The 13,898-nt window shown below is 43.6% G+C and overlaps 1 protein-coding gene across 2 annotated transcripts in view; it reads left to right on the top strand.

Moving 5' to 3' along the window:
• Window positions 1–13,898, top strand: part of MECR (mitochondrial trans-2-enoyl-CoA reductase) — a 40,999-nt gene that overhangs the window by 17,697 nt on the left and 9,404 nt on the right. Inside the window, exons 2-6 of one of the 2 annotated variants that reach the window (XM_039334361.1) lie at window positions 2,280–2,377; window positions 3,354–3,485; window positions 4,023–4,166; window positions 7,139–7,330; window positions 11,853–11,955. In XM_039334361.1, the coding sequence (XP_039190295.1) occupies window positions 2,280–2,377; window positions 3,354–3,485; window positions 4,023–4,166; window positions 7,139–7,330; window positions 11,853–11,955 (669 nt within the window). The remainder of the gene's footprint in view (window positions 1–2,279; window positions 2,378–3,353; window positions 3,486–4,022; window positions 4,167–7,138; window positions 7,331–11,852; window positions 11,956–13,898) is intronic. The other variant, XM_039334363.1, reaches the window with a different exon arrangement.

Raw genomic sequence — 13,898 nt, 5'->3', positions numbered from 1 at the left:
CAAGGGAAAGTTGGAGCTGCACAATGATAGAGGATAGAATTGAAAAGCAGGGGAATATATAGTACTCATTTTAATGATAGAGCAAGGCTGTGGTCCAGGAAGAGTAACACCATAGCCATGTGGATGATGGATAACTCTATTCTAATTAAGTTCAAACAGATGAGCAATAATTCCAGATTGAAGTAAGCCATGAAACCTCATTGAGTGCAGCACAGATGTTACTTGGAATTTAAAAAAGGCTTTGGGTTGCTGTATTGAAAAGCTTATATAAACATTCCTATGGCATTAATAATCGAAGCTGAACAACTGTGTTGGTGATCAATTAGTTTAAAACTATCTCAAACTGAACATTGAGTTATCAAGACTGTTCTGTTGAACCTGCCAGTGTCATTTTAATTCCAGCAGTATGTGACTTTTTTCTTTATTAAGAAATGAAACAATACTTTCTATGTTCAGATCTCCTAAGAAATAATAGGACTTGTGTTATCTGGCATATCTCATATGTCTAAAAACTGGTGTGATGAAAGGGAAAAATATAGTAATCTAAAACTAGATTGCTTTATAATCTGATAGCAGGTTAGAGAGTCCTCTGGTTTGATTTGAATTGATTTTACCAACCTATTGTGTTTAATAATGCTAAGATTAAAGAGCTGGAATGTGTTCTTTCTATACATTGCTTTCTATATGTTGGTTCTGGCTAAGAATTTTGCATTGAGAGATTAAAACCCACAAGTAGGTATTTTAATGCAACCTGTGAATTTCCAGGCTTATTGAGAATTATTTTTTATTTTGTAATATAATGGGCTGGTTTTGGAGATATTCCTTTGGAAATAAATCAGGAAGATAAAACCAGCTATCAAATAACAATTTTTAAGAATTTAAAAATAATTATAGCACTAATAGAATTAATTTAGCACTTAATAGAATAAGATAGCACCTAAGAGAAATAAATATACTAAAACAGTATTCCCCAGTCCTCTATGCTCAAACTGATATTTCTACTGAGATGTGATGTTAACATTGCTACTGCAGATTGGAGTCTTCATTTCTTTATTACAAAACAAAATTAAACATTTTCAGTAGTATCTTGGTAGCACTTAATAAACTGACATTGTACTGAACTGGGGGAAAAGAATAATCAGGAATTTAATTCTAAAGAAAAAAACTGGAAGGGCAACATTAGAAAAAGGGGCAGCAGTATTATCTGGATTGTTTGCCTGTCAAAATCAAGTGAATTCATCTTACACTAATAAATCTGTACAAGTAATTCTCAATTTATGAGTACAATTGGGACTGAAATCTTGGTCTTTGAGCAAAGCAATCATTAAGCAAGATGCCCATGTGACTGCTTTGCTCAGTAACTGCAGTCCCTGCACCCCCAGTTGTAGCCAGTAAATGATCTCTCAGGACATTAAGCAAATAGAGTGAAAGAGCTGCCTGCTGGAAGATTTCAGGTCCATGTGGAGCTGAAACTCTCCCAGCAGGCAGCCCTTTTGCTTTCAAACATTCCTGTAGCCCACATGAGTTCAGCTCCTCTCCATGCATGGAGGGGAAATCCTTTGAGGGGGCTGCAGGAATGACTGAAATCTTCAGAATCTATTCCTAAGGTCTCATGAAGAGTTCCTCTGTGCTCTGAGGGGGAATCTTTCAAAGACTGGAAAAATAGAGCTGAAATTCAGCCCCATTCCTGCAGCCTGCCAAAGGATTTCAGCTCTCCTCCATACCCTTCACTTGCAACTGTCCTTTCCAGCTTCCATATTGACTTATTACGGAAGCTGGCAGTTGGTGACAAATGGTAGTCATATGACCACAGGGCACTTGGCAAATAGTTGTAAATGAGAGTCAGTTGCCAGGTCCCCAAAATATGGTCATGTGACTGGGGGAGAGGAGAAACAGATGGAAATGCTCTTTTGAGGCCATCATAACTTTGAATAGTCATTAAACCACCGGTCATAAGTCAAGGACTATCTGTAACTATATATGAAACTGGTTTTCAAGTGAAAGAATAAAAATTTATAAATAGCAGCATTGGCTTCAAAGGAGGTATGGTGTTTAAGTGGATGCACATGATATAAAAGCAGACAATACTATAGTATAATCTGTATGTGCACCTTTTGTCTGATTCCTTTTCTGTAAAAAAAAAAAAAAAAGATTGGTGCCATGGACAAGCTGATGGAGCTTGTCTTCTGACAAACTACCTGCAAGTGAAATGTTTGCAAATGTCTTTGCAAAGAGAAGCTTAAGAATAATAAATCTATTCTGTCTGCTTTTCCTTGCAGCCTAAAAGATGTAGCTTTAGCCAAACTGGGGGATTTTGGAGTCCACATGAAAATAATTGCAGCTCCTATCAACCCGTCAGACATCAATATGATTCAAGGTAACCTTGACATAATGCACATTGTTTAATTTTTGCTTCCCATATTCTTCCTTTATATGGTCCTGTCAAGTGAAAATTAAGCCTCTAGATGGTCCACATTTAATAGTATTCCCAGTGAGATACTACACAGGATTGACAGAGTTAGTTTCCCTACAGCTGCTGCTATCTTCATCAGTTCAGCTTAGGCTATATTACTGTGCAATCTCTGGAAACATTCCTAAGAATCATTAATTAAGTTTCTATATTTGGAAGTTGCCGCATGCAGAGTGCCTCTAAAATAATGATGGCAACCTAAATAGCAAAGCTATATAATAATATACATGCTATCTATAATGTGGTATTATCTGCATCAACTTGGAAATGGCTATTATACCAAAGATTAAAGAAGAGATAAGAGAATTATTTCTTGTTTGTGGAAATACAGCTGTCTATCGATCCTGCAGGATCTTTGCTAACCAGTCACCAGATCTAATTGGCTAAGAAAATTAGGAAACCTAGGGAAAGATTTCAGCCACTCCATGCCCGGATTCACAGATTACCTTGAGCTATAATACGATTTGCTTGATTTAGATTTTTCATATGTGAACTGTTATATTTTTTTAACTATAGTTTATAGCTTACGGTTACAATTCAATTGTGTTTTAAGAAGTAAAATTATCTAAAGCTTAGCTTAATGGGATTAATTAACTAAGTTATAGAACATTTACTCCATTAAAAATCCCTCTTCCAAGATTGAAAACCTGCCCATTTAAGAATGCAGCTTCAGTGTGGCCAAAGAGATTGTGGACCCATGGCTTAAAGCGATAAGTGAACTAATTCAGTATTATTACATTGTTGAAATCTACCTTGAAAAACTTTATGACTATATAAGTTATGTGCTATTGTAATTTGCTCCAGAATAAGAAAATAACGTACATGCCAAAGCAAGTTTGAATTAATTAATTCATATCCCAAAATTGTTCCTGTTGTCTTACAGGATCCTATGCCATTCTTGCTAACTTACCTGCAGTTGGAGGGAACGAAGGAGTTGGGCAAGTGATGGACACAGGAAATTCTGTGACAACTTTGAAACCAGGAGACTGGGTGATTCCAGCTGATGCGGGACTTGGTGAATTTTTAACTTTTTGGGGAAGGAATTGAAGCAAAACACGTATTTCCCTTTTGTCTAGTCCCTCTGCTGAGTCTTAAATCTTTGACTACAAATTGTCATGGCCAGATTATCACAAAAGGCCAAGTCAAAGCTGAGGAAACCATTTTGTAGCATAGCCCAATGTGTGAAGCATGGTGGTTGTTTGGAAACCGGAGTTTATAACTTAGTATGTTGTACTAACCCAGCGGTTCTCAACGTTTGTGTGACGGCGACTCCCGTCACAAGGACGCGCCACGCATGCACGGCGCCGCCCTCTGAGGGGGAAAAATGGCGGATCGCGTTGTTTGGCGACCCCCGTAAAATGGTCGTTCGACCCCAAATGGGGTCGCGACCCATAGGTTGGGAGCCGCTGTACTAACCCAATCTTTTCAATGATTTATCTGTTGAGTGTTTCTTGACAATATTTTAGGGTCTCTTCTGAGAGCTGAGAACTTCCAAATTGTGATTAACTGTTCCACAACTGGAATCATGTCTTTTTTTAATCTCTTACAAAAGGAACTTGGCGAACAGAAGCAGTATTTGATGAGAAAATTCTGCTGAAAATCCCCCCAGATATTCCATTGACTTGTGCTGCCACACTGGGTGTTAACCCCTGCACAGCTTATCGGATGTTGTGTGATTTTGAGACTTTGGATCCAGGTAAGTATGTAAGTGTGTGTGTGTACATATGTAGAATTTGTATGATGGCCCAACTTGAAAATTGTAGCTTTGGGCACCATATAGGGAAACATACAAAAACCCCACATGGTAAACAATCCCAATTAAAATCCAGTAAATATTAATAGATGAACAATTCTCCATATGATTATCAACTCCAGTCATCCTTAGCCCCACATTTGAAGAAAAAGGCAGGGCTTTTTTTCAATGCCAGTAGGATCACGGCCAGAAGGATATTGTGGTCAACGGCACTGAAAACTGCTGAACCATCAGGGAGAGCCAGAATAGATGTAGTACCTCATATTGGTGCCACCAGAGATCATTGAAAAGAGTGACCAAGACTGTCTCAGTACAATATCCTAGGCTGAATCCAAAATGAAAAGAATATGGGCAATTCAGATTGATGTAGACACCCTTTCTTGCACTTCCTGACCTACATGATCTCCTTCCAGAAATATTTTCTCTAGCTGACTAGAATTAGTTCACCTTTACTGATGTGAACATTTGTGTTAGTTATGATTGGTTAGGCAAAGGGAAATTAAGGATTGAGATTTATATATTTTTATTTCATTTAAAAAACTGGGCCTTTTTTTAATAATGCAAGATTTAATGGTAATTTAACATTCCAAAGATAGGTTACATACTTGAGCAATGGTCGGTTCTGTATACTTGGCACTACTTCATGCAACTTTTTGCACAAGTTGTTCTGGGCTTTGTCATTCATCTTTTGATAGGCATGCTAGTGAGCAGAAGCTCTAGCACATTCTCCAGCATGATGCTTGTAGAATCCACCGATGGTAATCTCAGCCTTCCTGCTCACACGAGACTAAGTCAAATTTAGCCACGCCTCCCTCTGGGTGTGTCTTTCCAGTTTTTTGACTTAGTCTCAGCTCGCTGGACGCAAGATTTTAGGCTCCTCAGCTAGATTAGGTTAATTAGTAGCTTAGTTGAATTTCTAATTGGAATTTTAATTGGATTTCTTTTTGGCTAATTCTACATCATTGTGCTATAATTTGGAACCAAATTGCAATTTATTGGAGGATTTGATCTGGTCTCTAGGCTCCAGCGAGTCTACCAGGCTCTCTTGTGAGCCGTTCCAGGCCGATCGTAAACGGGGCTTTTAGCCTCAACTAGCTGATCAGCGAGACCGCTGAGCAGCTGGCTTCAGGAGGTTTGCAATCTCTACGAGGCTCGGTTTATCAGAGGTTTTCCTTTCTTCTCAACGGCAGCCATTTCAATTGTGCTTTGACGCCACGAGGTCCTCCTGGAAGCAGGCTCTCTACAGATCGCAGCGGATGCTGCACGACGAACAGCAAGTCATTGATTTGAGAAGGGGGGGTAGAAGATTTACAGTATTTCCCTCCCAGTCTGGCTAGTAAAAGGGGTTTTCCATTCAAAGCCATCATAATTGTTAAACATACAAGCACGGCCGCCATTTCACCGCGTGCTCAGAGTGCGGCCGCCATTTTGATTGGTTGCCTCAGGCACTGACGCCATCTTGCAGGGACCTCGTGTTTTTTAGCAGTTCCTTTGGGCCTGCACTTTTATTGACCGGTCTGCTGTGGCTGATCCTTACAGGGGGGAGATATATTATTGCGTTCTAGAATCCTGAGTATTATCATAGTCACTTGTGACTATTTATTGCATTGTTGATTATTCTATTTTTACTCTCTGAAGTTCAGGTCTTACTCCTTTTTTGCTAGAGTGATATATTGAGTGGGGGAGGGGTTTATCTAGATCCACCTGTTCCACTTAGTTTGTGGCACTGTGCCACAGGCCTGGACAGGCAGTTTTAGTAAACTGTCTGGCTGTCTTGCCATTGTTGTTGTTCAGACTGTGGGTTGTTTTCCCTCTCTGACAACCAGATCTGCGTGTTTGGGCTCCCTCCACTTACGGGTATTTCCTTTGGAATATCCTGATTGCAATGGCAGACAGTGCCTCGCCCCAGGCAACATAAGACACTGATATTCCCCCCGCACAAGCACAATCAAAACGCAAATCAGCTGATTTGGAAGGGGGGGGGAAGAAAAAGGCTAAGACAAAGCATTTGGCATCTAAGGAGACTTCTAAAGCAGCCGAGCGAGAGGCCTCGAGGAGACACCAGGCGCTGGAGAGGGAATTCTCCAAAGCTCAAAGGCTCATGTCCAGTGAGGCTGAAGTGGTTCCCCCCGTTCCATTGGACCGTTTTCCGTTTGAGCCCCCATATGCGCCTTCACATGATGCCCCTAGGGCATGGTCTCCTCAGGGGGAAACTTAACAGGTTGCCCCCCCCCGCTCATCCTCTTCTTCCTTCATGCAACAGAGTCATGAAGGCACACAAGCCTCAACTGCGGCTGGGGCCAGTTCAGAGGACCAACAGAAGCTGTGGTCAGATCAGTTTCATGCTTTCATGCAACAGGCATTTACACAATTTATGTCTTCTTCTAGGAATCAAAGATCTTTACAACCTCCACCTCCTCCATCCATTCCTCCTTCGCAAACGGGACGTGTCACGGTTCCTGACTCTGGTGTCTCTGAGACCTCTTCACAATTAGGCGAGGAAGGGTCAGTGGACCTGGAGGTAGCCAACCTGCCCATGTCAGAGGATGAGGAGGCAGAGCCAGAACAAGCACACACTTCGGGTCTCTTTGATCCTTCTCTTTTTAGATCTCTACTTATGAAGGCAGTTACTACAGCTAACCTTTCTTTGTCACAGGATGACAAACCTTCCACCTCCACCAATCAGGAATCTAATCCCCTGTTTGCAGACAAGGTTGTGGAGGAAAAACAGATCCCCTGCCTGCATGTATTTCGGGCTACGGTGGAAAAGCAGTGGTCATCCCTGGCCACTTTTCCTCCTCCCAATAGCACTGAAAAAAAGCTATTCAATGTCTCTTCCTCTTTCATTTCTCTCTTAGAGGTGCCATCTGTGGACACTCCACTAACCTTTTTATTCTCCACATCTGCTATTCCAGGGGATATGGCAGAGGCTCTGAAGGCAGAGGACAAGAAGTTTGAGTTCTCCCTGCGCCGAGCTCACCAGGCTTCGGCATGGGCAATTAAGGATGCAACTTCATCTTCGTTCTTTGCAAGAGCTTCTATCATGTGGCTCCACGAACTTCAGGCCCTCGTTCCCCCTGACCAGGTTCGCACTCATCAAACTCTGGGTAAGTTAGTGGCAGCATCAGAATATACGGCAGACGCCTCGCTTCATTCAGCCAGGTATTCCGCCAAATCTATTGCAGCCACTGTTGCCTCTTGAAGATTCCTGTGGCTCAAACAATGGCGGACAGACTTAAAAGTCTAAGTGGCATCTGTCGACAGCCAAGTACAGTGGCACACATTTGTTTGGTCCAATCCTTGAACCACACATAATTGAGGGTAAAGACAAACGCAAAATTCCCTCCAAAAGGTCGGATAGATGACCTCAGCAGGATTTCTGTAGACAGACCTTCCACCCCAGTGGCTCCTGGGAATGGAGGCAGCCTTTTCGGCCCAGGCAGTCCTGGGAATGGCCCAGAGGCTCACGATCCTTTTTCCCTAAACAGGATCGCCAGCAGGACTGCCAGAACACTGGAGCCAAGGGCCAATACCAATCCAAACGTTCCTTCCAGGGTGCAGGGGGCTGTCCCTTCAGACGGTCTAAGTGACGCCAGGGACGAGTCTCCCATAGGCGGTCGGTTGGGGCTATTCAGTGACATTTGGGAGGTCACCACCACCGACGCTTGGGTCAGGGAAACATAAAACAGGGTCTTGCCTTAGAATTTATCTCAAATCCCCCGGACCAATTCATAAGGTGTCCAGTTTCAAGAAACCCGTCAAAGGAAAGATTGGTAGCCACAGCCATCTCCCACCTGTTAGAAATCAGAGCAATAGAACAGGTACCAAAGGAACAAGTGGGACAGGGGTTTTATTCTATCCTGTTTGTGGTTCCCAAAACATCAGGAGGTTGGAGGGTGATACTGGATCTAAAAGGTCTAAATTACTTCATAAAATACAAAAGGTTCAAAATGCAGTCCCTAAGGTCCATTCTGGCCAGCATCAGAAAAGGGGATTTCTTAGCCTCCATAGATCTGACAGAGGCCTACTTACACATCCCAATCCTCCCAGAACACCGCAGATTCCTACGGTTTTGTTACGCGCACCGGCATTACCAGTACAGGGCTCTTCCCGTCTCTTCAGCTCCAAGGGTCTTCACGAAGATCCTGGCCGTATTGGCGGTCCACCTCAGGATGATTCCGGTGCGCCTGCAATGCTATCTGGACGACATTCTGGTTCAGTCCAGCCCTTTCAGGTTGGCTCTGACAGACCTGGAAATTACAATCAACATCCTGCAAGTCCACGGGTTTTCCGTAAATTTCAAGAAGAGTCACACCACTCCCACAAGGCACCTCCTTCATGTAGGGGTGATAATAGATTCCAATCTTTGCAAGGTCTATCTTTCTCAGGAGCGCCGGATCAGCATCCAGAAACTAGTACATCAAGTTCGGAGAGAGAGGTTAGTTGCCCTGGTCCAGCTGTCTCAACTGCTAGGAAAGATGGTCTCTTGCGTGGGGATCGTTCCGTGGGCCAGACTTCATTCCAGAAGCCTTCAATGGTTTCTCCTTCCCTTCCAGAAACAGAACCTCAGTTCATCCGCAAAGAAGGTGAAGGTTCCTCACCACACTCTTTCTTCTATGGTGGGCTTCATCCGCCATGACCAAGGGGACCATCTTCAAGGAGCCCCCCAGACTTGTTCTGACCACAGACGCCAGTCTGTTCAGGTGGGGCGCACATATGCAGACTCATCTGGCGCAGGGTCAGTGGTCCCGGTCAGAGTCATCTCACAACATAAATTGGCCCGAACTCAGGGCTATACGCCTGGCACTCTGTCAGTTCTCCTCTGTTGTGAAGGGACAACACATCCTCATTCTGACGGACAACGTGGTCGCAGAAGCTCACATCAACAAGCAGGGAGGGACCCGGTCTTGGTCACTCATGCTGGAGGCCCTAGCTCTGGGTCTGTGGGCAGAGTCCAATCTGGGCTCCATCAAAGCAGAACACATATCGGGGGTGGCAAATCAGCAGGCACATTCCCTGAGCAGGGTCCAGGTCGACCACTCAGAGTGGAGTCTGGATCCGGAACTGTTCAGGGAGATCTTGATGAGATTCGGTCATCCACAACTAGATCTCTTTGCCTCTCCACGAAACTCGCAGCTCCCCAGGTTCTTTTCCAGGTTTCCCACACGGGGGGCGGAGGGAACAGACACTCTCCGGTGCAGGTGGCCGGGGGGTCTGCTTTACGCCTTCCCTCCCCTTCCCTTGATACCGGCAACAATTCGCAAGTTAATTCAGGAACAGGCCGAGATAGTCTTAGTTGCTCCACATTGGCCACGGCGTCCGTGGTTTGCTGACCTTGTGGATCTATCACTTTCACCACCGTGGAAGATTCCCCCAGACCGAGTGGCTCTCAGCCAGGGGAACCTTCAACATCCAGATCCACAGTGGCTCCAGTTAGCCGTCTGGCACTTGAGTGGGAAAGTTTAACTAGGCAACATTTTTCGTCAGGGGTGATCTCAATGATTCAGGCTTCAAGATGCCCTTCAACTAACAGAATTTATGATGCCACGTGGAGGAATTTCTGCACATGGTGCGTTAAGCAACATCTCAAACCACTTTCAGTCACCATCCCTAATATATTAGACTATCTTTTGGACGGATTGAATAAGGGATTATCACCTAACACCATCCGTAGGCAGGTGGCAGCATTATCAACGGTCTTGACGTGCGATAACCTGGCTCCCTTGGCACAACATCCAGCAGTCAGCGCGTTTCTGAAAGGGGCAGTCAATGACAGACTACCACCTATACATCGGTATCCGTCTTGGGATTTACCTAAGGTTTTACAAGCCCTGACTTCCCCACCCTTTGAGCCACTCAGGTCTTGTTCCCTTCAATTTCTTTCCTTAAAGGTGGCATTTTTGGTAGCTATTACATCTGCTAGATGAATTTCGGAATTGGCGGCACTCTCGGTCAGGAGTGATTTATGTATCTTTTTTGAGGATAGGGTGGTCCTTCACTTGGACCCTTCATTTACTCCGAAGGTCAATACTTGGTTCCACAGGTCCCAGCACCTGGTTCTTCCAAATTTTTGTCCAAACCCGTCTCATCAATTGGAGAGACAGTGGCATAAGTTAGATGTACGCAGGGCCCTGTGTATTTACATTAAGAGGACCTCGGTTTTCCATAAGTCGGAGGCCTTGTTTGTGTCTGTCCAACCTTCTGCCATGTGTCAGAAGGTCTCCTCTTCGACCGTAGGTAGATGGATCAGAGCATGCATTGCTCGAGCTTATACTTCTCAATCCCTTCCAGTTCCTGCACACATCACTGCTCATTCCACGCGTAGTGCAGCAGCGTCCGCGGCCTCGTCCACCCAGGCATTAATTGAAGAGATCTGCAGGGCAGTGACTTGGTCCTCCCCTTCCTCCTTTGTAAGACACTATAAGATTAATCAATTTGCAGCGACAGATGCCGCTTTTGGTAGGTGAGTTCTGCAGCAGGTAGTGTCTTCTCATGAAACACAAGCCTAGACTTTTCCCTCCCGGTGGAGACATGAATGGCTTTGGTATGTCCCACCGGTGGATTCTACAAGCATCATGCTGGAGAAGGGGCGTTATCTTACCTGAACGCCTTTTCTCAGCATGATGATGTAGAATCCACGCCCTCCCTCAGAGCAGTCTAGGCCAGTGTCAGGATTGTTGGAGCCAGTGTGTCAGACTTCGTCATGGATGCTTCGCCTCGTCAAAAACTGGAAAGACACACCCAGAGGGAGGCGTGGCTAAATTTGACTTAGTCTCGTGTGAGCAGGAAGGCTGAGATTACCACCGGTGGATTCTACATCATCATGCTGAGAAAAGGCATTCAGGTAAGACAACGCCCCTTTCCAAGAAATATTTGGCCTCAGGAATAGTCTTTTTAGGGGCCTTCATTCTGACTCAGCAGGCTTGTTTTAACCATTTTTGAAATGTCTGTGGAATTTCCAACAATGGTGCTTGACGGAGTAGGAATAAAGTACAAATAATGTCTTCATTTGATTTGTTCATTTTAGTGACTAATGAAATCTAAAGTTCAATGGTATGTAGGATATCATACATTAATTGTTAATTTGGCCCCTTTAGAAAACCTGCCGGAATCAATGTTTGAGCATAATCCAGAAAAAAGTTTTATCCAAGTGGTTCTTGATGGCCAGGAATAAGAAAGGGCAATATGAAATATGAGTAGACAAATAATTGTAACTGGGATTGTACACTGATTTTTTTTGCAAGATATTTTTTTATCCTCTTGCAAATTTGTGACTTAGGCTGTATTTCTAGTACTGTTTCTTGCTATATATAGGCTCTTTTTGAGATTGCTTTCATTGCATGTGTGTAATAGTGGTTTGACAAAGATGTCCATTACCAAACCATCACCACCAGACTAACAAAATGCTTCATATGCCATTAAGAGTTTGTACAACAATTCATAATTGAATTTCCTTCTCTTTTTCTAAGGCCTATTTTTAAATTGGGAATAAAATGTGTCAGATGATATGAATTTCCATTGGCTGTGCTATTTTCTCCAACACACAATAATGACGAGAGTGTCTTCCACTTGAAGGAACAGGAAATAAATATTTTTGGAGCCAGAGATGATATGTCTGTTTGTCTGTAGGGGAGTCTATCATCCAAAATGCAGCCAATAGTGGAGTGGGACAGGCTGTAATCCAGATTGCAGCAGCCAAGGGCATCAAAACAATAAATGTAGTAAGAGATAGGTGAGTGTGTAATAAAACTGTTTTTCCCTCTTTTTCTTTTTTTTCTGTTGCTTTTACACAGTCCGATCCCTTTCATTTATGCTAAATCTGCACAAACAGGACATTCTCAGATGCCTTTTATTCAGATGGAGATGATATGACTCCTAAATGGTATTATATGATGTTTATAAGGTTTTTTTAAAAAATTGCTAGTTTGAAGCCTTGGTAAGACCACACTTGGAATACTGCATCCAGTTTTGGTCACTATGTATGATATAAAAAAGATGTTGAGACTCTGGAAAAAGTGCAGAGAAGAGCAATTAATATAATTAAGGGCTGAAGGCTAAAACATATAAAGAACGGTAGCAGGAATTGGGTTTCTCTAGCCTAGGGAAAAGAAATACTATAGGGAAGACATGATAGCAGTCCTCCAATATTTGAATGGCTGCCGCAAAGAAGAGAGGGTCAACTTATTTTTCAACTCACCTGAAGGCAGGACAAGAAGCAATGGATTGAAACTAACCAAAGAGAGAACTAACCTAGAACTAAGAAGAAATTTCCTGACAGTGAGAAAAATTAATTAGTTGGAATGGCTTGCCTTCAGAAGCTGTGAGTGCTCCAATATTGGAAGCTTTTAAGAAAGGACTAAAGAGCCATTTTTCTGAAAGGGTATAGGGCTGTGATGGCAAATCTATGGCACACGTGCCACAGGTGGCATGCAGACCCTCTCTGTGGGCACGCGCCCCATCGCCCCAGTCCTAGGCCTTCATCTGGGTTTTATAAAAACTTTTTGCTTTAGGCCTCCGCCGCCGTGTGCAAAAAAAAAAAAAAAAAGATTCAATCAACTCACAGGAAAAAAAAAGATCTCACAAAGTTGGAATTGATTGATTGAACTTTTTAGTCCCACCCAATCTGCCGTTACCACCACAGCTATGCCCACCCAATGGGCCACACCCACCCAATGGGCCATGCCCACCCAATGGGCCACGCCCATCCGGCACCCGATGATACATAAGTAGGTTTTGGGTTGTAGTTTGGGCACTCAGTCTCTTAAAAGGTTCACCATCATTGGTATAGGGCACAGGTCGGCAACCTGCAGCTCCGGAGCCGCATGCGGCTCTTTGAGCCTTCCCCTGTGGCTCCCAGCCTCCTCTGCCTTTGCAGAGAGAGACAGAGACAGAGAGAGGCAATTGCGCTTCCCTGCTTCTCTCTCTCTCTCGTGTGTGTGTGTTTGTGTTTTTTTTTGTGTGTGTGTGTAAAAGAGCGTGCACTGTTCTCCAAGGAGCTGAAAAGCTCACTGGGTGGAGCTCCTCCCTTTGCTGCGTCTCTGCAGGAAGCAGGAAGCAGGAAGGGCAGGAGAGAGCTAACTAGCCCAGCTAGGCTGACTCAGGAATTCTGGGAGTTGAAGTCCATGAGTCATAAAAGAGACGAGGTTGCTTACCCCTGAACTTGTTGGACAACAGCTTGAAGCTTGCCAGGTGAGCAGCAGATAGGAGGGGGGGAGAAAGAGAGGGAGAGAAATAGAGAGAGGGAGGGAGAGAGAGAGAGAGAGAGAGAGAGAGAGAGAGAGAGAGAGAGAGGAAAGAGAGAGAGAAAGAAAGAGAGTGGGGGAAGAGGAGTGGCAGACCAAGGGCAGATAGAGAGGGAGGGAGAGAGAAAAACAGAGAGAGAGAAAGACCCTTTTGACATCTAAAATGAAGATAACACGGCATATATCCTTTTTTTTAACCTATGTGTATATGTAATTTTATTCTCTTAAAGCATTCTCCTGGTGATCATTGTTTTAATAGTATGGATATTCCCAAGAGTCATATTTTTACTTTTATTTTTAATGTCATATTTTTACTTTTATTTTTAATATACACACATACACATATATACATACACACACACACAAACACACACACACCTATAATAAAGGTAAAAAAGGATATATGCAGTGTTTTGTTTTTGGTGGGAAACGG

This window comes from Crotalus tigris, unplaced genomic scaffold, assembly GCF_016545835.1.
Source record: "Crotalus tigris isolate CLP2741 ecotype Arizona unplaced genomic scaffold, ASM1654583v1 scf7180000017628.32516253702:7417878, whole genome shotgun sequence".
NCBI classification, from domain to species: Eukaryota; Metazoa; Chordata; class Lepidosauria; order Squamata; family Viperidae; genus Crotalus; species Crotalus tigris.
The sequence above is the reverse complement of the archived record's forward strand: the minus strand, read 5'-3'. Positions and strand labels throughout refer to the sequence as shown.